The sequence below is a fragment of the Dendropsophus ebraccatus genome, chromosome 2, assembly GCF_027789765.1.
Source record: "Dendropsophus ebraccatus isolate aDenEbr1 chromosome 2, aDenEbr1.pat, whole genome shotgun sequence".
Taxonomy (NCBI): Eukaryota; Metazoa; Chordata; class Amphibia; order Anura; family Hylidae; genus Dendropsophus; species Dendropsophus ebraccatus.
The window spans coordinates 205,779,693-205,804,079 of NC_091455.1; the positions used below are offsets into that span (position 1 = coordinate 205,779,693).

Genomic DNA, 24,387 nt, shown 5'->3' on the forward strand with positions numbered 1-24,387 from the left:
GTGAAACCCTGTGTTTCCCTAACAAAGTTGCCTGATGACGTTTTGTGAGCCCCTACTGTGTGCCATCATGCAATATCATTCACAATGTACCAAGCAGAATATGTTAGTCCAAATATACATAAAAGAGTCAATCTCTGTTTTCCTAACAAAGTTGCCTTAGGATGTTTTGAGAGTCCCTGCCTTATTTGCACCTTCATGCAACATTACCATTCATACAGAGAGGACCATCAGGAGGCTCGGGCTCTGTTAGTACAAGCTTATTTTATTCAGAAATCATTCCTCAATTTATTTACAATACTGACATGTGGGATAGTAACAGAACATCACAGCTAAGCAGTAAAGCAATTCCTATAACATCCAGTCCTAGGATCTACCAGCCGCCATCTGACAACTAACAGTGTTACTGAGCAACGATCATACGAGAATCGCAGTCTCATCCTGAGAAGTTTACGGTCATATACACGTTTCGCCGCCTGGCAACAGGATCCTGGAACTTAATGGGGTTACTCAGAAAATAATTTTTTTTTACAGAAAACATTAGAGAGTACTAAATGTTCTATGGACAGCTGGTAGATAGTTGCACGGTAAGTCTAGATTCAGATTAGACTTTACTAATTGTTGTTAGGTTTTATTTTGTGTTGACAAAATCTGTAAAAATTTACAATTTTTTTCATACTTCAAAAAAGTTTTTTTTTTTGTAATCCCACCACATGATTACATTTAAGAGGTGACTGTTGCAGATGGCTCTCTGCCATATTCTAACTTACCCCAGTTGTAAGAAAAATGTGAAGTGAGAAGATGGTGATCACAGCAACAGTGGAGTCTAGGAGGTTCCACCCAAGACTGTCTTCAGTCCACTCTAAGAAAAAAATTCAACTTTAAAAAACCCTGTTTCTAATCTGATAGGGAAAACTGGCAAGACAGGAGGGGAGAAGCTGTACAAGGACTCTCCTGCTACACTTAGCCCTTTGTGGAATTACAGCCAAAGTGAGTGCCTAGAAGGTTTTACCCCAAACTGTCTCTAGTCCATGCTGAGAGGACAATTCAACTTCAAAGAATTTGTTTCTAATGTGATAGGCAAAAATGGCAAGACAAGAGAGGGAAAGCTGTACAATGACTCTCCTGCTACACTTAGCTCTTTGTGGAATTGCAGCCAAAGTGAGTGCCTAGAAGGTTTTACCCAAAACTGTCTTCAATCCACACTGAGAGGACAATTTAAATTCAAAGAACCTGTTCTTGATCTGATAGGCATCAATGGCAAGATAGGAGAGGGAAAGCTGTACAAGGACTCTCCTGCTACACTTAGCTCTTTGTGGAACTGCAGCTGAAGTGAGTGCCTCAGAGGTTTTACCCCAAACTGTTTTCAGTCCATGCTGAGAAGACAACTCAACTTTAAAGAACCTGTTCCTGTTCTGATAGGGAAAACGTGCAAGACAGGAGAGGGAAAGCTGTACAAGGACTCTCCTGCTACACTGTTGTGGAATAAGTGAGTGCCTAGCAGCTTACATGTTACATGTACAAAATATTTTCAGCGTATGCCCTGTTTGTTTTTTTTATTACATTAAAAAGGCAGCTATTACAAATGGCTCTCTATCATATTCTAACTTACACCAGCTCATTGTCATATCCTTAAACGATGGCTCTATTTTTCTAAACAGTTCACACTGTAAATTAGGTACAGTATAGCCATCTCTGCTGTAAATGATCATAAAATGTTTAAACCTTTAAACACCTGACCGCTTGTGACCCTCCATATTTAACATGACATACAATTCCCATCTGGTTTTAGATTACAAAAAATGGCTTCCTTCTGATAAAACAGCACCCCGCCTGTCTGCAGGTTGTGTCTGGTATTGCAGCTAAAATCCATTAAACAAGGAATTACCTGCAATACCACAAACAACCTGTGGACAGTTAAGGTCCTATTTTTAGGAAGAAAGCAGCCATGATTTGTCAATCCTGATCAGCCCACTTAGTAAATTTTATATATTTTTTTATAACTTTAACTTTGTTACAGATCTATTTATCATATTGAGTGTTTTAAGTCAAGAAAAATAAAAGATGACAAAAATGGTGGAGAAGATGTAGTGCATTAAATCAGTTTATTTTCTAATTTTATATTTTACCTGAAAAGCATTTAGAATTTTTCAGGTGTAATACCCGCTTCTGCCATTTCGCTAAGTGGTGGCGCTGTTGTGCTATATTTTTAATATCTGATTCTTATCACTCAAGTCCTGTTAGTATCCCGCCTCTGTTACATCACATGATCTATTTAGGCTTCGAATTGTTGTTCATGTCACCCTCTCAATCATTTGTACTGCCCCCACCTCCTCCCGATTAGTGGGCCGCTATTGGTGTCAGAGATATGTAATAAAGCATGCAATCATCTACAAAGAGTCTAAGCTCTTACAGTATGTCTTGCATGTAATCATGAGGTTAGGAAATACACAGAAAAGGCGAAAAAGAAGCAAAATAAAATTTTAACAAACTGCAAATAACAAAAACCCATTTTGGAATATTTTTGTTTCTCTTTTTGTACAAATAAGTCCATAATACTGACGCCTCCAGAAGTTTTTTTTTTACATTTTCAACTTTTCTTTATTTTGGTTTCATCTCCATACGGGCGTTGTCGTCTCCGTCCAACTCATACTCCTCCACCTGTCCGTTGGTCCAGACTTTTAGGCGGTCCGTTAAGTCGCTGGTCCTTGGTGCTAAGATGAAATCGTAAATGATGGCTGCAGCTGCTCCTCCGATCATGGGTCCAACCCAAAAGATCTGGTGGGAATAAAAAAAAATATATGTTTATTTGAGAATTCTATAAAAAGAGAAGCCCTAGGGGGAGGAGCATGACACCTGGATTTGAAGAGCAGTTATTTGTCATGCCCCGCCCCCGAGGTTCCCACCATTTAAACAAATACCAGACTATAAATAACGAGAAATACACATCTATGCTGTTCATTCTGAATAGGAAGAGTTCAAAAATACGTGTTCCTAATTTTAACACTATAATTTCCTGGGCACAGGGCTGGTCTATGGGTCACAGTGTGACATTTAATTTACTGTCAATCAACCAAACAGAGCGCAGAGATAAGAGGAGCACAGGTGGAGTCTTACCCAGTGATGCTGGAAGTTTTTAGCAATTACTGCAGAACCGAAAGACCTTGCAGGGTTCATTCCGCAGCCAGTGTAATCGATCTGTGGATACAAAACAGTTAATAGTGTGAACCACAGTATTACTGCACATACCGCATCTGCAGGTGGAGCAGATTGTAACATATATATAACTGTATATATATATATATATATATATATATATATATATATATATATTACAGGATGAAAACAATACAGTATCAATGAGGTGTCAGGCTAGTAATATACTGATTACATCAGTATTATAGTAGTTATACTCTTGTATATAAGAGCAGTATTATAGTAGTTATATTCTTGTATATAGGAGCAGTATTATAGTAGTTATATTCTTGTATATAGGAGCAGTATTATAGTAGTTATATTCTTGTATATAGGGGCAGTATTATAGTAGTTATATTCTTGTATATAGGGGCAGTATTATAGTAGTTATACTCTTGTATATAAGAGCAGTATTATAGTAGTTATATTCTTGTATATAGGAGCAGTATTATAGTAGTTATACTCTTGTATATAAGAGCAGTATTATAGTAGTTATATTCTTGTATATAGGAGCAGTATTATAGTAGTTATATTCTTGTATATATGGGGCAGTAGTATAGCAATTATACTATTGTATATAGGGGCAGTATTATAGTAGTAATATTCTTGTATATAGGAGCAGTATTATAGTAGTTATATTCTTGTATATAATATCAGTATTATAGTAGCTATATTCTTGTATATAGGGGCAGTATTATAGTAGTTATATCCCTGTATATAGGAGCAGTATTATAGTAGTTATATTCTTGTATATAGGAGCAGTATTATAGTAGTTATATTCTTGTATATAGGGGGCATTATATATATATATATATATATATATATATATATATATATATATAATATTTATTTTATTATCATTCATTTATTTATTTTTCCCTTACTAAGCTATGTTAGCGCTGATCTACAAAGATTGACAAGTCCAGGAGTTATTGTTTTGTACTTACCGCAATTAGATGTCCTAGGGCAACAGAGAGTCCTATTGCCAGAGGAATGGAGCCTGAAATATCGTGTCTTCTTCTATCAGTTACAGCAACAACACACAGCACCAGCTGGAAGGTGACCATGATCTCCACCCCCAGACCTTGTCCTGCTGTCACTCCGGTACTGAGCTAAAAAACACAAAAAGGTGCAGAAGACTTTAATAAAATAACAGGATGGGGAATGTAGTGCTGCGAGGGTCTCATAGACAGAATAGGCTTAACTACACCTCCACAGAAGACAATATGTCATGCATGGCAAACTATCATATTGTGAGATGTACATAGATATTGCACATGCGCTACATATCTAAACACTATGAAGGAGATTTATCAAACATGGTGTAAAGTGAAACTGGCCCAGTTGCCCCTAGCAACCAATCAGATTCCACCTTTCATTTTCCAAAGAGTCTGTGAGGAATGAAAGGTGGAATCTGATTGGTTGCTAGGGGCGACTGAGCCAGTTTCACTTTACACCATGTTTGATAAATCTCCCCCTATGTTGCTTTATTTGGATGCTGACATTATATAATTGCTGAATGATTCTTTTTACCTTGACGCTTATTATACTATTTAATAAAAGAGTAGAAGTCCTTGCGGAACTCACCATAAATTCACCATTATTGAAAAGAACGCATAGCAGGACAAGCGAGAAGCGCCCCTTCATCGGCCTACTCATCGTTTGTCCTGCTATGCGTTTTTTCTCAACAATGGTGCATTTATGGTGAGTTCCGCAAGGACTTCTCTTCTTTTATTACATCACAGACTACATACAGTGCAGAGCATCACCTACACCAAAGAACTGTTGTGTTTGGTAGTGCCGGTGTTCTAATACTGCTAAGCGTATTATACTATTTATCTTGATATTTTTTACTTAGAAATTATATGACTCTACTTATTTGGGCACTATATGACACTACTAATCTGGACGCTATGTGACACTGCTTTTTTGAGCGCTATATGACAATACTTATCTAGATAGATAGATAGATAGATAGATAGATAGATAGATAGGAGATAGATAGATAGATAGATAGATAGATAGATAGATAGATAGATAGATAGGAGATAGATAGATAGATAGATAGATAGATAGATAGATAGATAGGAGATAGATAGATAGATAGATAGATAGATAGATAGGAGATAGATAGATAGATAGATAGATAGATAGATAGATAGAGGATAGATAGATAGATAGATGATAGATAGATAGATGATAGATAGGAGATAGATAGATATAGATAGATAGTCTATCTATCTATCTATCTATCTATCTCCTATCTATCTCCTATCTATCTATCTATCTATCTATCTATCTATCTATCTCCTATCTATCTATCTATCTATCTATCTATCTATCTACAAAGCAATGGTCCGCAGCACACCAGCATAGGTGAAAAAAGTATTTATTGCAAAAAGTGCAAATTACAAGGAAGCAACGTTTCGATTTCCTCTCAAAATCGTTCTCAAGCTATCTTATCTCTGCATATCTATCTATCTTCTATCTATCTATCTATCTCCTATCTATCTATCTATCTATCTATCTATCTATCTATCTCCTATCTATCTATCTATCTATCTATCTATCTATCTATCTCCTATCTATCTATCTATCTATCTATCTCCTATCTATTATCTATCTATCTCCTATCTATTATCTATCTATCATCTATCTGTCTGTCTATCTATCTATCTCCTATCTATTATCTATCTATCTCCGATCTATCTATCTATCTATCTCCTATCTATCTATCTCCTATCTCCTATCTATCTATTATCTATCTATCTCCTATCTATCTATCTATCTATCTATCTTTTTTATTTGTTTTGTCTCCTGGCATTTGCCCATTTCATAAGATACATGCAGTAAAGTACAATTTTGGCTTTGGACGGTAATATACACAGGGGCCATTGTTATGCCATCACCCGGGGGGGGGGGTCAGCCATGATTCATTGCCTTATGTCCTATGTCCTATTTGTTATGATCCTAATGAAGCAGTGAGGAGTATAAGCGTCGTGTCCCTGTAGAGGATTAGGCTGGGTTTGTATGTGAGATGGAGCCAGGATACACAGTTTACTCTCCCGTCACTCTCCCCGGGCCGCAATGCTGCAGACAGTTTACGACGTCTCTGACATTTCACGCCGTCCGCCGCGCATTTATCAGGGGCCGTCAGATAACTCTACAGAATTCCGTAACCATGGAGTCCATTCCGGGCTCATTAATAATCCACCTCTTCTATTGCTTTTATTGTACTTTGTGCTGTTACTTTATACCGGATTTGGCGGCACGATGCGAGATATTACAATAACACTGGAAAATCTCGCCGTAAGATTATCGGAATGCCCTTGTGTGTGCGTCGCTGAGTGAGGACGCCATAGCGACTGCATCAAAAATGTTTGTCGCCACTTTTGGGTACTTTTTTGTTGCGGTACCATGAATAGAATTTTTTTTTTTTATTCCTTTAACTAATTCCGAGCAAATTTTTTCCACCGCCGATATGGTAACGGCAGATCCATTTCCATTGGTGTTTTGTGCATTAAATGAAGGTCTCATGATTTCATCGGGGAGGGGTTTTTATTTAGCGCGGTCGCTCCTGTTGTTTATAACATGCACGAGGATAGAATCAGGATAAGCCACTCTTTCATCCCCATGGCGGGCGTGTTCCCTGCAAATACACACACACTATAGCAAATGTCCCGGCACAGCGAGAGGCTGTAGAAAATCTATGACTAAAGGCCTCTATTCATGGGAGCCCCCGGTCCGCATTCCTCCGCTAACCTTTATAAAGCATTGCCGGCCTATAGGTATTCTGTCTGCCATTTATCACTGAAATATCACAGCTTAAGCATATTAAAGGCCATTCAGCCATTAGGAGTCTATGCCAAAATTTGACAGGAGAATTTTTGGGCGTTTTGAACTTTTTCCAACTTTTTTCCTTTCCTTCCCACAGTGTCAGATCCCTGTGGGATCCCGGGGACTGATGTGATGACAATGGTGTATCCCAGCTTCCCTCTTTCTGTGTTTGGTTTAAGGCCACTAAGAGTTATTATCAGATGGTACAAAATACATAGGACTAAAAGTATAGGAAATAAGGGAAAACAACATGAAAATAACTAGTATTATATACTCAATGGGACATAGTAATATAGATAGATAGGTAGATAGATAGATATATAGGAGATAGATAGATAGATAGATAGAAGATAGATAGATAGATAATAGATAGATAATAGATAGATAACAAATAGATAGATAGGAGATAGATAGATAGATAATTAATAGATAGATAGATAGATTGATAGATAGATAGGAGATAGATAGATGACAGATATATAGATGACAGATAGATAGATAGATAGATAGATAGATAGATAGATAGATAGATAGATAGATAGATAGATAGGAGATAGATGACAGATAGATAGATAGATAGATACAGGGGCGTAGCTAGGATTCACAGGGCCCCATTGCAAAAATTTCTAAGGGGCCCTTCTCCCCTATGCACAATACAAAGCACTGTGTGTGTATATATATATTTATATATGCTTTACTGCTAGTGCACTGATAACCCCTAACCTCTGCACTAGTTCTGCACATTTTCCTTTCTTACTTGATTGCAGCTGGAGAACAGAGGTCAGGGTTTATCAGAACAGTGAAGCAGAGATCTCTGTCTTCTGTGCGTTTACCCTTTTTGTGTTGCAGCATGTAAGTAAACATTGGGTTACTTACACACCACAGTATATAAGGAGTTAAGCAGAAGCACATGCTCTTAACTTGTCGCCTGGGCCCCCCTCCTGCATGGGCCCCATAGTAACTGCCTACCCTGCCTCTATGGTAGCTACACCGCTGGATAGATAGGAGACAGATGATAGATAGATAGATAGATAGATAGATAGATAGATAGATAGATAGATGACAGATAGATAGATAGATGACAGATGGATAGATAAATAGATAGATAGATAGACAGAAAGATAGATAGATAGATAGAAGATAGATAGAAAGAAACGTAGAAACATAAAAGATTGTCGGCAGAAAAAGACCACTGGGTCCATCTAGTCGGCCCTTTTAGTATTTCCTTTCTTATTATCTTAGGATAGATGTATGTTTATCCCAGGTGTGTTTAAATTCTGTTATTGTAGATTTACCAACCACCTCTGCTGGAAGTTTGTTCCAAGTATCTACTACTCTTTCAGTAAAATAATATTTTCTCACGTTGCTTCTGATCTTTTCCCCAGATAACCTCTCATTGTGCCCTCTTGTTCTTGAGCTCAGAGATAGATAGGAGATAGATAGATAGATAGATAGATAGGAGATAGATAGATAGATAAATAGATGATAGATAGATAGATAGATAGATAGATAGATAGATAGATAGATAGATAGATAGATAGGAGATAGATAGATAGATAGATGATAGATAGATAATAGATAGATAATAGAGTAAACTGGAATCTCCATCATCTGACAATACAGTTCTGATCAATTTAGTACAGAAATAATTGTGGAGAGAATTCCGGAATGTTTTGCAGAATCAGAAGTTTTGAAATTCGTTCAAGAAAACTTTCCATCGTTGTGGTGAAGGTTCATACTAGTAAGTAACAGCTTTGCTGTGCGCCGTGACCGAGAGGAACGTATTACAGGCGCATACTGTGCACGCTCAGAAAAATAACATTATCAACGGGGCCACACACTGCCCAAAACGTACCGCCATACAGTGCTCTACAGACATTGTCATACAGTGCTGTATACTATAAATTGTAAAACTAACATATGGTGCTTAAGGCCCCGTTCCCACTGAGCAAAGCTAGCGGAATTCCGCGACGGAATTGTCCTCCGCGGAATGCCGTTAACCTCCCGCTCATAATGGGAGTCTATGGGAGGCGCGCGCTGCTGCTCTGTACGCGCTGAAGAATGAACATGTTCATTCTTCAGCGCGGACAGGGCAGGAGCGCGCGCCTCCCATAGAGTCCCATTATGAGCGGGAGGCTAACGGCATTCCGCGGCGGACAATTCCGTCGCGGAATTCCGCTACCTTTGCTCAGTGGGAACGGAGCCTAAGAATGACTACAGTGTCTGGATGTGTTACTATTTTAAGGCATGGTACTGAAGAATAGGGTGTGGCACTGAATAATGGGGTATAGTACTATAACATAGGGTATAGCACTGAAGCATAGGGTATAGCACTGAGCATAGGGTATAGCACTGAAGCATAAAGCATAGGATATAGCACGGAAGCATAGGGTTTGGTAGTGAAGCATAGGGTATAGCACTGAGCATAGGGTATAGCACTGAAGCATAGGGTATGGCACTGAAGCATGAAGCATAGGGTATGGCACTGAAGCATGAAGCATAGGGTATGGCACTGAGCATAGGGTGTAGCACTGAAGCATATGGTATAGCACTGAAGAATGAAGCCTAGGGTACAGTACTGAAGCATAGGGTATGGTCCTGAAGCATGAAGTATAGTGTGTGGCACTGGAGCATAGGGTATGGTGCTGGAGCATAGGGTATGGTGCTGGAGCATAGGGTATGGCACTGAAGCATAGGGTACAGCACTGAAGCATAGGGTACGGCACTGAAGCATAGGGTATAGCACTGAAGCATAGGGTACAGCACTGAAGCATAGGGTACGGCACTGAAGCATAGGGTATAGCACTGAAGCATAGGGTACAGCACTGAAGCATAGGGTACAGCACTGAAGCATAGGGTACAGCACTGAAGCATAGGGTATGGCACTGAAGCATAGGGTACGGCACTGAAGCATAGGGTATAGCACTGAAGCATAGGGTATGGCACTGAAGCATAGGGTATAGCACTGAAGCATAGGGTACGGCACTGAAGCATAGGGTATGGCACTGAAGCATAGGGTACAGCACTGAAGCATAGGGTACGGCACTGAAGCATAGGGTACGGCACTGAAGCATAGGGTACAGCACTGAAGCATAGGGTATGGCACTGAAGCATAGGGTATGGCACTGAAGCATAGGGCACGGCACTGAAGCATAGGGTACGGCACTGAAGCATAGGGTACGGCACTGAAGCATAGGGTATAGCACTGAAGCATAGGGTACGGCACTGAAGCATATGGTATGGCACTGAAGCATAGGGCACGGCACTGAAGCATAGGGTACGGCACTGAAGCATAGGGTACGGCACTGAAGCATAGGGTACGGCACTGAAGCATAGGGTACAGCCCTGAAGCATAGGGTATAGCACTGAAGCATAGGGTACAGCCCTGAAGCATAGGGTATAGCACTGAAGCATAGGGTACGGCACTGAAGCATAGGGTATAGCACTGAAGCATAGGGTACGGCACTGAAGCATAGGGTATGGCACTGAAGCATAAGGTATGGCACTGAAGCATAGGGTATAGCACTGAAGCATAGGGTACAGCACTGAAGCATAGGGTATAGCACTGAAGCATAGGGTATAGCACTGAAGCATAGGGTATAGCACTGAAGCATAGGGTACAGCACTGAAGCATAGGGTACAGCACTGAAGCATAGGGTATGGCACTGAAGCATAGGCTATGGCACTGAAGCATAGGGTATAGCACTTAAGCATAGGGTACAGCACTGAAGCATGAAGCATAGGGTATAGCACTGAAGCATAGGGTACAGCACTGAAGCATAGGGTATAGCACTGAAGCATAGGGTATAGCACTGAAGCATAGGGTATGGCACTGAAGCATAGGGTATAGCACTGAAGCATAGGGTACAGCACTGAAGCATAGGGTATAGCACTGAAGCATAGGGTAGAGCACTGAAGCATAGGGTAGAGCACTGAAGCATAGGGTATAGCACTGAAGCATAGGGTACAGCACTGAAGCATAGAGTATGGCGCTGGAGCATAGGGTACAGCACTGAAGCATAGGGTATGGAGCTGGAGCATAGGGTATGGCACTGAAGCATAGGGTATAGCACTGAAGCATGAAGCATAGGGTATGGCACTGAAGCATGAAGCATAGGGTATGGCACTGAAGCATAGAGTATGGCGCTGGAGCATAGGGTATGGCACTGAAGCATGAAGCATAGGGTATGGCACTGAAGCATGAAGCATAGGGTATGGCACTGAAGCATGAAGCATAGGGTATGGCACTGAAGCATGAAGCATAGGGTATGGCACTGAAGCATGAAGCATAGGGTATAGCACTGAAGCATAGGATATAGCACTGAAGCATGAAGCATAGGGTATGGCACTGAAGCATAGGGTATAGCACTGAATCATAGGGTGTAGCACTGAAGCATAGGGTATAGCACTGAAGCATAGGGTATAGCACTGAAGCATAGCGTAGAGCACTGAAGCATAGGGTAGAGCACTGAAGCATAGGATATGGCACTGAAGCATGAGGTACAGTAGCGTAATTTGGTGGGGGCAGAGGGGGCGGATGCTCCCGGGCCCACACAGGCAGGGGGCCCACTGAAGATTTCGCCAGTTAATGCTGACCACAAAAGCTATTGCTTTTGCAGACAGACTTAACAAATGTTTATTGGTCACTTAGTGTTCCTGGGAGGCCCACACGGCTACCGAATGTTGTGTCTGACTATTTAGCTGTATGCGCTTGTATGTGAGGAGAAGATACAGTTGAATGCAGCAGGGTGATTGACAAGGAGAGGAGAGCATTGGCTCTCCACCCTGCCAATAACTGTTGTGGCCACAAGAGGCTGTTCCCTCCCTTACAGCTGTGGGACATAGATGATGTCACTTGTGTGCTCACAGAGCAGGGAGAGAGTTGACATCAGAAGACTACAGTACTGCAACCGCACAGCAGGTAAGTATGGCTTTTTTCCCCTTAGTTATAGAGGTGGAGACCTATGTGGGTGGGTGGGGCTAACTCCTAGGAAGGATTTCATATATGGGGGTTGGGGTATGGGATGTCCTGGCTAACTTAAAAGGGGATACCTAATTTGGAGGAACAGTACAGTCTACTTACAGTGGTGGTGGTGGTGTCTAACCACCAGGAGCATTACCAGGTAGATTACTGCTGGGAAAGGGGGTGGCCACATGGGGAATACATACCAGGGGGATTACCTAGATGAGATAGTGCTGGAGGGGATGCCTACATGGAGGATACTACATGGAGGTCTAAATACTAGATAGATGCACAGAGGGGTAGCTAACTTCTATATGAGGGCACAGAGGACCCTAACTAGTACTACATGGAAACAGGAAAATAATAACTATATTGGGGCACAGAAGGCCTAACTACAGAGAGACCTCAATACTATATGGGGAACCACAGGGAGGGTCTATCTTCTATATGGAGGAACAAGGGGGATAATCTACAATGTTAGGGTATAGATGGTGGGCTTTTTACAATATGAGAGCATAGTGGGACCCTGCAAACTATATGAGGGCTAAAATTGGGTCTAAATACTACATGGAGGCATAAATTGGCTGCTCTCATATACCCTGTACACCAGGATTAGTGGTGCTGATTTCTCCTACATTTTTCATGTATTGTTTCTATGGATTTATAAAGTAATTATTCCTTTTAGTTATGTTGCAGTCTGGCTTTTTTTGTATACAGGTTATTTAAAATAGTTGCCTTGAACTGCATGGGACTATTTATTATTACCCAGAATTGTACTATACATTTACTCTACTACTTTGTACTGCGGGTATCCCCTTTGGGTGTTGCTAATTTGGTCATTGACCATCAGCTATGGTGTAGTCCTTATGCTGCCCAATAGATATTAGACAGATACATATAAAAAAAAGAGATAGAAGAATGGATGGATGGCTAGATAGAAAACAGAAACAGTACCATAGCTTCCCCTATGTTGTGTGTGGTATTACAACTTGTTTTAATCTCTTTTAGTGGAACTGAGCTGCACTACCACATCCAAGCTTTGGAGGTGAGTGGCGCTGTTTCTGGAAAAAAAGGCAGCTATGTTTTAGCAATGCTGGATAACCCCTTTATTTTTTACATGGTTACATATGTGAGATGTAAAAAGTCTTTTCCACTGTTCTCAGTCCCTGTTCACTATGAATAATGTGGTAGGTAATACCCTATATTATTCAGAAAGCATTGTCATCTGCTGAGGTTCCCTATGGGTAACATACTGTAATCGGTGGGGGGCCCACTGAGACTCACTCGCCCCCCCTAGGCTGAACCCCTAGCTACGCCCCTGATGAGGTATGACACTTGGGTATATTACAGGGGGTGTCTGTCACAGACCCCTCCTAACCTCCCACTGGCAGCTGAATCCCTGTGTCAGCGTTCTTCACTATTCTGCTTCTGTAGGAAAACATCCAACCCTTTCCTAAACCTGTCATCACACTTTTCACAGCTTCTTGGCTCCAACAGTAAAGAATCCTTTCATAATTTGTTATAACATCTCTCCTTTCATGTCCAGGGGGCGACCCCAAGACTGCAGGTCCCTCATCGTTCCTATTGATGTATACTGCCCTTCCTGCATGTCAGTCTATTGTGTGATCCTCCCATGACTCCTCCTGATCTGACCGTGTTATCCTGCGCTGCCGTGTGACTAGAGGGACCATTAAAATCAGACAACCCTAGACAGCGCTCATAAACTTATCATCCTCCTAAAAAGTTGTCAGTTCCCCCGCCATGCAAATTTTTCCCCGATGAGCGGTAAAGATGTCATAGGTACCACGCCAGAAGGGGGCGTCATAACAACATTATCTCATCCTGCAGGTGCTAGCGATGTCTAATAGGGATACATGAATATGCCAAATTTTCGAAGCATGCAATAAAACCGGACAGACGTCCAAGGCGAATGGGGGGGGGGGGGGAGGGGGGGTGCTGCCAAATCTTCACAACTAATGCCAGATACTGCGACTGTACAATAACAAAGGCGCCCTTGTCTCCGCCGGTACCAATTAAGACCACTGTGGCAAATTTGAGGCAAACGCCTTATAATAATACCCACATGTTGGGGGTGGACAAACAAACAAGAATGGAAGTTTTTAAAAGTTTTACTAAACTCTTTGTAAAAAATCACTTTTTAAAACATTGCTGCCCATAGAGAGGGATCGGAGGTTTCATTGGAATACAGTTATCTGCCTTCTCTAGCATCTGTTTATGGCAATGTTTTCTGGCAGTATTATACAACTGTAAAATACCGGCCGTAAAATAGCTATTCATATGGTCGGCAAGTTATATAAAAGCCCTGGTGTAGCATGAGAGGAGTCTTGGATACAGAAATGCATTGTGGGACAGAGAGGCAGAATTTATTGTATTGTATTGTATATCATGTTCTGTATTGTATCTGTTTGTATTGTATATCATGTTCTGTATTGTATTTGTTTATATTGTTTATCATGTTTTGTATTGCATCTGTTTATAATCTATATTGTTGTTTCATGTTTTGTGTTGTGTCTGTTTATATTGTATATAGTTTTTTCTATTGTATCTGTTTGTATTGTATATTGTTTTATCATGTTTTGTATTGTAGTTGTTTATATTGTATCTGAAGAAGCGCCGATCAGTGGGCGTGAAACAGCTGTAATCATCAGTGGAGGGTGTTCGGCATCCTCCGCCTGCAGGAATCATGTTTTTAAGTTCAAGCCCTGAATAAAGATACAACTTTTGCTACAGACTGGTGAGTACACCCAGAATTCTTTCTTTCACGTTTATGGATAATTTTTTCTATTGTATCTGTTTGTATTGTATATCATGTTCTGTATTGTATCTGTTTATATTGTATATCATGTTTTGTATTGTATCTGTGTATATTCTATATTGTTGTATCATGTTTTGTATTGTATTTGTTTATATTGTATATCATGTTTTGTATTGTATCTGCGTATATTCTATATTGTTGTATCATGTTTTGTATTGTAGCTGTTTATATTGTATATAATTTTTTCTATTGTATCTGTTTGTATTGTATATTGTTGTATCATGTTTTGTATTGTAGCTGTTTATATTGTATATTGTATATAATTTTTTCTATTGTATATGTTTGTATTGTAAATTGTTGTATCATGTTTTGTATTGTATCTGTTTATATTGTATATCATGTTTTGTATTGTAACTGTGTATATTTTATATTGTTGTATCATGTTTTGTGTTGTATCTGTTTATATTGTTGTATCATGTTTCGGATCTCTCCAGTGGTAATGTGCTCTCGACCGATACAGAATTCCCCACCTCCGTGACTTACAGTAACCCCGCCAGGAGTCTTATCAGTGTTACGGTAAGATTACAGGATCCCTAATGTTTGCCTCAGACCGCCAAGGTGAGAGAAAACACCTGTGCACTTTCCAGCAGTCAAGAACCCAAATGGATACACACTGAGGAAAAAAAAGCGCAAAAATGTAATCAGGAAACAAGCGCTGGTGCTGCTTCAGGACAACACACCCTGTATTGTAGAAACCAGAGATCTAAAGCTGGTCACACACTATAGATAGCTGACAGCCCCTCATTCTCTCAGCTAATCCCTCCATTAGACATGCATGCTCAGCTCAGCTGACTATGCATTTGTTCTGAATAGGGAGAGGGAACTAATGCTGGCCATGCACATTAGATTAACGTCTGCCAGGTTGGGTGTATATCAGCCAGGCTGGGTGCTCTAGCAGTACTATATGCATCACTGCTCACTACTGTACAGTATATCAGCCAGGGTTGATGCTATAGCATACTATGTGCATCACTGCTCACTATCATACAGTATATCAGCCAGGCTGGGTGCTCTAGCAGTACTATATGCATCACTGCTCCCTACTGTACAGTATATCAGCCAGACTGGGTGCTCTAGCAGTACTATATGCATCACTGCTCCCTACTGTACAGTATATCAGCCAGACTGGGCGCTCTAGCTGTACTGTATGATTCACCACTCACTGCTGTAGAGCATATAAGCCAGGCTGGGTGCTCTAGCAGTACTCCTGTATGCATCACTGCTTACTACTGTACAGTATATTAGCCAGGCTGGGTGCTCTAGCAGTTCTGTATGCATCATGGCTCAATACTGTGCAGTATATCAGCCAGGGTTGATGCTATAGCAGTACTGTATGCATCACCACTCTCTACCATACAGTATATCAGCCAGGCTTGTGCTCTAGCAGTACTGTATGCATCACCGCTCACTACTGTACAGTATATCATCCAGGCTGGGTGCTCTATAAGAAATGTATACATTACCGCTATATACTGTACAATATAACAGCCAGGCTGGGAGCTCTAACCGTACTGTATGCATTGCCGCTCACTACTGTACGGTATATCAGTCAGACTGAGTGCTCTAGAAGTACTGTATGCATTACAGCTCACTACTGTTCAGTATATAAGCCAGGCAAAGTGCTCTAGCAATACTGTATGCATCGCTGCTCACTACTGTACGGTATATCAGCCAGGCTGAATGCTCTAGAAATACTGTATGCATCACCGCTCACTACTGTTCAGTATATAAGCCAGGCTGAGTGCTCTAGCAGTAATGTATACATTACCGCTATATACTGTCCAGTATAACAGCCAGGCTGAGTGCTCTAGCAGTACTCCTGTATGCATCACTGCTCACTACTGTACGGTCTATCAGCCAGGCAGGGTGCTCTAGAAGTACTGTATGCATCACCGCTCACTACTGTTCAGTATATAAGCCAGGCAAAGTGCTCTAGCAATACTGTATGCATCGCTGCTCACTAGTGTTCAGTATATAAGCCAGGAGAAGTGCTCTAGCAATACTGTATGCATCGCTGCTCACTACTGTTCAGTATATAAGCCAGGCTGAGTGCTCTAGCAGTAATGTATACATTACCGCTATATACTGTCCAGTATAACAGCCAGGCTGAGTGCTCTAGCAGTACTCCCGTATGCATCACTGCTCACTACTGTACGGTCTATCAGCCAGGCAGAGTGCTCTAGAAGTACTGTATGCATCACCGCTCACTACTGTTCAGTATATAAGCCAGGCGAAGTGCTCTAGCAATACTTTATGCATCGCTGCTCACTACTGTGCTACTGATACATCCATAGAGGAAGGAGCCTTAGAAGACAATGCAACTATCTGCTCCAACTGCTTCAGTCTTCCTACTTTCCTTCTAGTTCTCCTCAAGGAACACTGAGGATTTCCATGAATGTAATGACAAGCAGTCACTGCCATCATCGTGAACCACAACGCCAGGGCAACATGTGGCAGCTCTGCCAGGTCTATTACCCGATGTGAAAATTGTTCCATCACCTGTCAACCACAATGTTATGAAACAACAGGAAATGATTGTGGGCGATGTAGCGCCCGCGGGTGGTGGACGGGACACACATGAAAAGAATTCCTACCGCGTGTTTACTGCAGACTTGGCAACATCTGGTTCCCCAGCTGGTCTGGAACTGTGTCCTACCAGCTTCTAGTTGGCAGAGTATCCAAGGCGCAGGGTTCCTGACAGCTAGGACACAATGTACTGGGATAGGGTATAGCCGCTTATCTCCCCAGCGGCCGCCATTTATCATTAGCACTTACAATATGATTGGCTGGCGTTAAAAATGGTCAACGTGACATAATACAGGAAAACATACTATATCACCGATGACATCATCACTATATCACTGATGACATCATCACTATTGCGGGTTTCCTACTGGATCTATGCAGAATACGTTCTTTGTGCAAATTGTCATTTCAAACATGACCCTTCACTTTAACTATAGACATAGATGCGGGGAGCTGCTGCCAGACACCATTTCTGGTGCTGCTTATCTCCATGGAGAAATATTAGAATCAGACAGAATCTAACGTCATGGATTTTTTTTTCACCATTGGCTGAGACCATTGCACTGCCTGGCAACCCCTATACTCCTTAAGGCTATGTTCACACTATGTATGTGTGCGGCTGTATTTTTTATGCGGCTGTAAATGTGCGGCTGAAACTCCGGCCGTGGGAAAAAATCGTCATGCAGCTGAAAACATACGGTCATTTACTTGGAAATCTGGTTCAACTAAAAATAACAAATAAAATCTTAAGAAAGTGATGCGAACACCTCTGGGAAAGCAGGGAAACAGTTTACATGAATTGCTATTACCAGGGTTTGCGATCCTCTGCAGTATGCCGATGCCGATGCCTCTCATGGTTAATATATTGAATTAATAAAACACATTTTCTTTGTAATAAAGTCTCTTTCATTGTTCAATAATTTAATTTAAACGATTCCATTATTTTGCAATTAAATATACTGTCAAAAAATAAATATATATATAAATATACATTTATTTATATATATATTTATTTTAACAGTATATTTAGTTGCACAATGATGGATTCGTTAGAATTAAATTATTGAACAACGAAAGGGACTTTATTACAAAGAAAATGTGTTTTTATTAATTTAATATATTAACTATTAGAGGCATTGGCATTCGGCATCATTGCCGGCTGTTTTATTAATTTAATATATTAACTATTAGAGGCATCGGCATTCGGCATCATTGCCGGCTATTTTTGAAGCACTCCGTACGGACCGCCTGTCAATCCACGGCCGCATTTCCAGCCGCAAACAATGGTCTTGTTCATTTTTTACGGGTCCGTTTACAATAGGGCCGTAGATTCATACATAGTGTGCACTGTGCAGCCGTATATCGTATACTTTCCAGCGTACGCATGAACCGGAAAAATCCGGCCGATGATTTACCTCCCGCAATACAGCCGCACAGATACATAGTGTGAACCTAGCCTTAAGGACAACTCCGGCCATAAGTATTTTTTTAATATGTTATTGCATAAGGAAAGTTAGACAAATTCCTAATATACACTTATTATGCTTTTTTATATACTGCTTTTTTCCTCAATTTAGTAGATCATGCAGACTTCAATTTCTCTAAAAAAAATGTGACGTCACGAACCGAACCAGAGCAGGGCTGGATGTAATTCCTATGAAGCTACCAGCAGGGGGCGCAGTATATGGAGAATTTACATTGTACTTGGGTTGCAGTCATCCATAGCAGCTTGTGCACTCACCGGGTGGCAGAAAGAGGCTCCCCGGCACCAGTCCAACCTGCATCTGCTCCCCTAGCCCCCCAAAGGACCCTCTACACCCATCCATCACACTGGCCACCCTCCCCTAGCCCACCTGCACCCGTCTTAGGAGACATGTATGATATTGGGGGGTCCGACCTCCAGATCAGCCCTCAGCTCCTTTGTTTTAAATAGAGCCGCGGGTGTATTAAAAAAAGGAGTCGGGGGGCAATCTAGAGATCACCAGGCACACAGAGGTCGGCCTTAGGGCCCTATTACACGGGACGATTATCATGCGAAAGATCGTTAAATCATTGGAATTTAAACGATAATTGTTCTGTGTAATTGCAGGCAACGTTTGAAAAATCGTTTGTATGTTGTTAATCGTTGATTTAGATCTGAACCTAAAATTATTGTCAATCGTTCGCTGTAATTCCACGTTCGTTCGCTCAAATTCTGCATTTTTTCACTAATCGTTCAGTGTAATTGCACATTGTTCACTGTTTTTCTGGGATCAGAAGGAATAAAAGATCATAGTAACGATCGCAATAATGATCATAGTAACGATCATAACTAACGATTATTGTTCTGTGTAATATGGTGAACGATTTCAGGTTAACGATAGACAATCTCATTTGCGATCGTTAGTCGTTATTCGTTAAAAATCGATCAGTGTAATAGGACCCTTACTTGTCTCGTGTAGATAAAGGAAAAGTATGTTTTAGGGTACAAACACACACACCGTATAAGCAGCGTATTTTCTGCTGCGATACACAGCAGATTAGATCTAAATAACTGAACACAGCATCAAATCTGCTGCAGATCTGCTGCGTATACGGTGTGTGTGTTTGTACCATTAGGGTATATTCACACCAAACTAATGTGGCGGAATTCTGCAGTGAAGCTCTCCGTTGCGGATTCCCATCTGCCTCAGTGTGACACTGTCTATAGGAGGGCTCACGCCTCTCTGCTCTCTGCTCAAGGAGTTGACATGTCAATTCTGAGAGTGGCAGGAGCGGAGGCATGTGAGCCCTCCCTCCAACAGTGTCACACTGAAGCAGGAGGGATTGCCGCGGAATTCCGCCACATTTGCTGAGTGTGAATATACCCTTAATTGGAAAACCCCTTTAGGCTATGTTCACACAACGTATTTTTCCGTATTAACTACGGTCGTTGTTGCAATCGGCAACAACGGCCGTAGTTAATACGGAAAAATATGTTGGCTTGTTGTCTATGGGGTCCTTGCCGGAGCGTATATACACAGTATACATTCCGGCCGGGACCCCTAGTGGCGCCACAGACAACTGACATGTCAGTTTTTTGCGGCTGCTATTCATTGAATAGCGGCCGCAGAAAACCCTGTCAGTGCACACTATGAAGCAAGCGGCTCCGGCCGCAAGCTCCATAGTGTGCTGTGGTAAGTTCTGATGCGGGCGCTGACGGATGCGCCGCACCAGAACTCTGCGGGCCGAAACATCATCCGGATGGTACTGCAGTACCGGCCAGGATGATCTTTTCAGAGACCGGCCGGGTCACGGAATGGCCAGTCTCTTACGCCATGTGAACATGGTCTTAAGCTAGAAATAAAAGTGTCATCGAATCAGCTATCGCTCTCCCAATCCCTCCATACACTGAGCTAAGAATACATGCGAGAGGAAAGAAAGACTCCTCTAGCATCAGTTTATAGCCTGAAAAGGATCAGGCAGCTGGAAACAAATCTGTCTGCCTACCTTTTTCCCTAATATCAGTAAAGTCGAGACCACCATACATATAAGATCACCGACTGATCCTACTGAGGGGGCCCAACTGCCTTGAAGCCCCGCCTAGGTGACACTGCAGAACCGCACATAGAGTAAAGGGGCCATTACATGAAGCGATTATGAGCCGTGTCGGCGCTTGCTTGTTCCCGCCAATCGGCCCGTGTAATAGGGGCTTAAGGGGAGTGGCAGTATCACTTTAAATCTTACATCTATGGGCAGTTTCGATGGATTAGGAATCCATGTGAAGTTGACAGGATCTATCACCAGAATCTCTCCTAATCGGGGTCCCTGGGACCCCCGGCCATGCTGCAGATAAGTAATCGCTACCCCGTATAGGTTTCTGCAGCTCTAACTGAAAACATATAACATTTCAGGGGACCCCAAACAACATGGAACTGCTTTATTTGATGTGGCCTTGTTGTTTTGTTCTGTTTTTATAAATAAAGTTTAATCTATATAGGCAAGAAAATACTTGTTGCCCATAGCAACCACAGAGCAGCTACCATTTCCTACACTGCTCTGGTAAAATTAAAGCTGCACGGTGACTGGTTGCTATGGCCGACCCAGTGTCATAAACATGACCCTATAGGGCTTTTTTGTTTTTTGCCCATAGCAACCAATCACAGGGCAGCTTTCAATTTACCAAAGCCATGTAGGAAATGAAAGCTACGCTGTGATTGGTTGCTATAGGCAACCTAGGCTGTCACCCTGCTTTCCCAGGGGCAGATATAACTGAGGATCTGTCTATAGCAATGGACGACCCCAGGAGTTATAACATGCAGCGGTTGTGCAGAGCCGAGCGTGTTCCCTGACAGTGAAGTGAAATTCTTCCCTAGAGAACTGCACACATCCAGCAGCTGACAGGAATACTAATAATGGAGATGTGAGAGCGGCGCAGCCTTGAGGAGAAAGTGTTTATCTCCGCCAGTCTATAGTGAGTGTGTCACCTGCTGATAACAACACCGAGCACGCCTCACATGTCAGGCCTCATACATGTATACAGGCCTCATACATGTACACTAATCTACATACAGGGAGTTATCTGTGGTGTTACATAGGACTGCAGGTGTCATCTACTACATTATCTGTACTCAGAGAGATATCACTGTTATCTGTGGTGTTACATAGGACTGCAGGACACATCTACTACATTATCTGTACTCAGAGAGATATCACTGTGTTTTCTGTGATGTTACATAGGACTGCAGGTGACATCTACTACATTATCTGTATTCAGAGAGTTATCGCTGTGTGTTATCTCTGGTGTTACATATCTCTGGTGTTACATAGGACTGCAGGTGACATCTACTACATTATCTGTACTCAGAGAGTTATCACTGTGTGTTATCTCTGGTGTTACATAGGACTGCAAGTTACAGGTGTATAACAGTGTTGGGAGTCAATCCCTACATGGTTGGTAATCCTCCTGTCAACTTTCCCTCATTGTTTTGTTTTGGCTGTGGATGACTGAAACGACCAATCAGATTCATGTATTTATTAATTCCCTCTAGTTAGCCATTTAATAGGCTGTGAGAAATCCTACGGGGGGCGCTGTCTGTCACGCAGGGGTTGGAAACATCCAATCGATAACTATCACATTAGAGTGAAAACAATGTATATATATATATATATATATATATATATATATATATATATATATATATGCAAGAAGCATACCAAGATGCAGATATAGCAGAGCTGGGTGAGATCCCGTCTAAAACCAGCATCACTCTGGGATAATGATAATGCAGAAGTTGTTACCTGCAGTCCTATGTAACCGCTCATATAATATATTCTCACTAACACACTTGGATATATCACTACTAGTGGTCGCCTATGTAAAGCCACCCATGACACCTGTGGATATTTCTACGAGCACTGACTCAGCTCTGCTACACCTGACAAACTTCAGAATTACAACGATAATATAACAATATGTTATAATACAGTACAATATAATATAAAACACCAATATAACAAAGCATAACATGACATGACACACAAACAATGTATCTATGGGCAATTTCATTCAGAATTACTCACCCCATTCAGCCCAAGCGTGTTGCCATCCAGGTTGCTGGTGATGCCGGATAGGATGGCGGTGGCGACCACGGCGCCCAGGCACTGCGCGATGATGTACATTATAGCCTTTAGGATGCTTATCTGACAGCTGAGGAGGCAGCCCAGGGTCACGGCGGGGTTCAAGTGGGCGCCGCTGATGTGCCCCACGCTCTGCGCCATGGTGGCAATGGCGAGCCCAAACGCCAGGGACACCTTCACGATGTCTTGCGTCCGGCCCACCGTCTCGTTCGCTTTGTCTTGGATGGGAAAATTAAAGCCAAGAGCGGCTCCGATACTAATGAAAACGAACATGATCATGGCTAAGAACTCGGCGATCACCGCCCTCCAGAAAGCTTTCTTCTTGAATTCGCTGGCCATTTTTTTTTTGTTTTTATCTTAAAATGGACAAAACTTTTTGTTTCTTTAAATTAAATAAAAAAATTTAAAAAAATTCTAATTGTTCAAGTTCTTGCCTAGAAAGGTGGTGGGAGAAGGATTGTGAGGAAAAAGTTATAGTGTTGTGTTATTTATAGGGGTTGGGTGGTCTGTGATGAGGAAAGGGGTGTTCCACACAAGAAGGAAGGAACATTTACATAAAAAAAAAAAAAGCTGCCACCAGCGGCTGCCAAGTCCTCCCAGCACTTTCCATCAATTCTTCTTTCCCTCCCGTCTTTCTCTGCATTCACTGTACACACATTCCAGCCCTATAAGACGCTGCCATCTCCGGGGAATCTGCTGCTCTCTGTCTTTTCTTCATGGCAAACTTTTTGAAACTTTTTTTTATCAGAACATTTTATATTAGATTTTGATATAGCTACTTTTTTTTTTACTGTTCCAAGCAGATAACAGTTTATCTCCTAGAACATTGTTTACTTGGCTATTGTGCTGCTCCTTTTTTTTTTTTTTTTTTTACTATTTAAGAAAGTTTCCTTAATTTTTTTTAACTTTTTTTTTTATTCTTTTCGCATTTTTATTTTGCATTAAGTATTTTCTTTTTTTATGTATTAAAACATACAATATATATATATTTTTTTTTATTGTTTGTGTTTATTACTTTAAAAGCTCCTTACGCCTTCAAGCAATATTATTTTTAGTTTTAGGTTTAATATGTATGAAATGTATTCCTGAAAAGTTTTCAATTCTGAAAATAAGTTTACACAAAGTATTTATTTTGTATTGTTTAGTATGTGTAGTTTATGTTTTTTTTTATCGTTTTAAATGGGCACTGTCACTAAATGTAACTTTTGACGTCATCAGACATGTCAATGGTTATTGATCACTGCTGAGACCCGTTCTGATCAGGAAATATAGAGACGGCAGCTCAATCCTCTCCTCGCTCAGCGTCTCAGTCCGTAAATAATTTCACGTAGTCTTCCATTATAAACATGGACAGGCTGCATTTTTGTGTATGTCGTAGAAAAGTGGGCTTTTTGCTATTTTTGCCTATTTTCCACCACTTGGATGTTTTTTACAT

At 41.3% G+C, this 24,387-nt stretch overlaps 1 protein-coding gene across 1 annotated transcript; it reads right to left on the reverse strand.

The window, feature by feature from the left end:
- Positions 1 to 242: 242 nt before the first annotated feature.
- On the reverse strand, positions 243 to 23,428 carry AQP1 (aquaporin 1 (Colton blood group)). Its single transcript, XM_069959261.1, has 4 exons — positions 22,896 to 23,428; positions 4,140 to 4,304; positions 3,115 to 3,195; positions 243 to 2,775 (listed from the first exon to the last, which is right to left on the reverse strand). The coding sequence occupies exons 1-4, from the start codon at positions 23,289 to 23,291 to the stop codon at positions 2,599 to 2,601; spliced, it is 819 nt and encodes a 272-aa protein (XP_069815362.1). The 5' UTR covers positions 23,292 to 23,428; the 3' UTR covers positions 243 to 2,598.
- Positions 23,429 to 24,387: the final 959 nt, after the last annotated feature.

Coding starts and splice junctions, on each gene's coding strand:
- AQP1 (XM_069959261.1), bottom strand. CDS start 23,291: ATGGCCAGCGAATTCAAGAAGAAAGCTTTCTGGAGGGCGGTGATCGCC. Junction 4,305..22,895: donor ACACGCTTGGGCTGAATGGG/GTGAGTAATTCT, acceptor TGTGTTTTTTAG/CTCAGTACCGGAGTGACAGC. Junction 3,196..4,139: donor CCCTAGGACATCTAATTGCG/GTAAGTACAAAA, acceptor TTGTATCCACAG/ATCGATTACACTGGCTGCGG.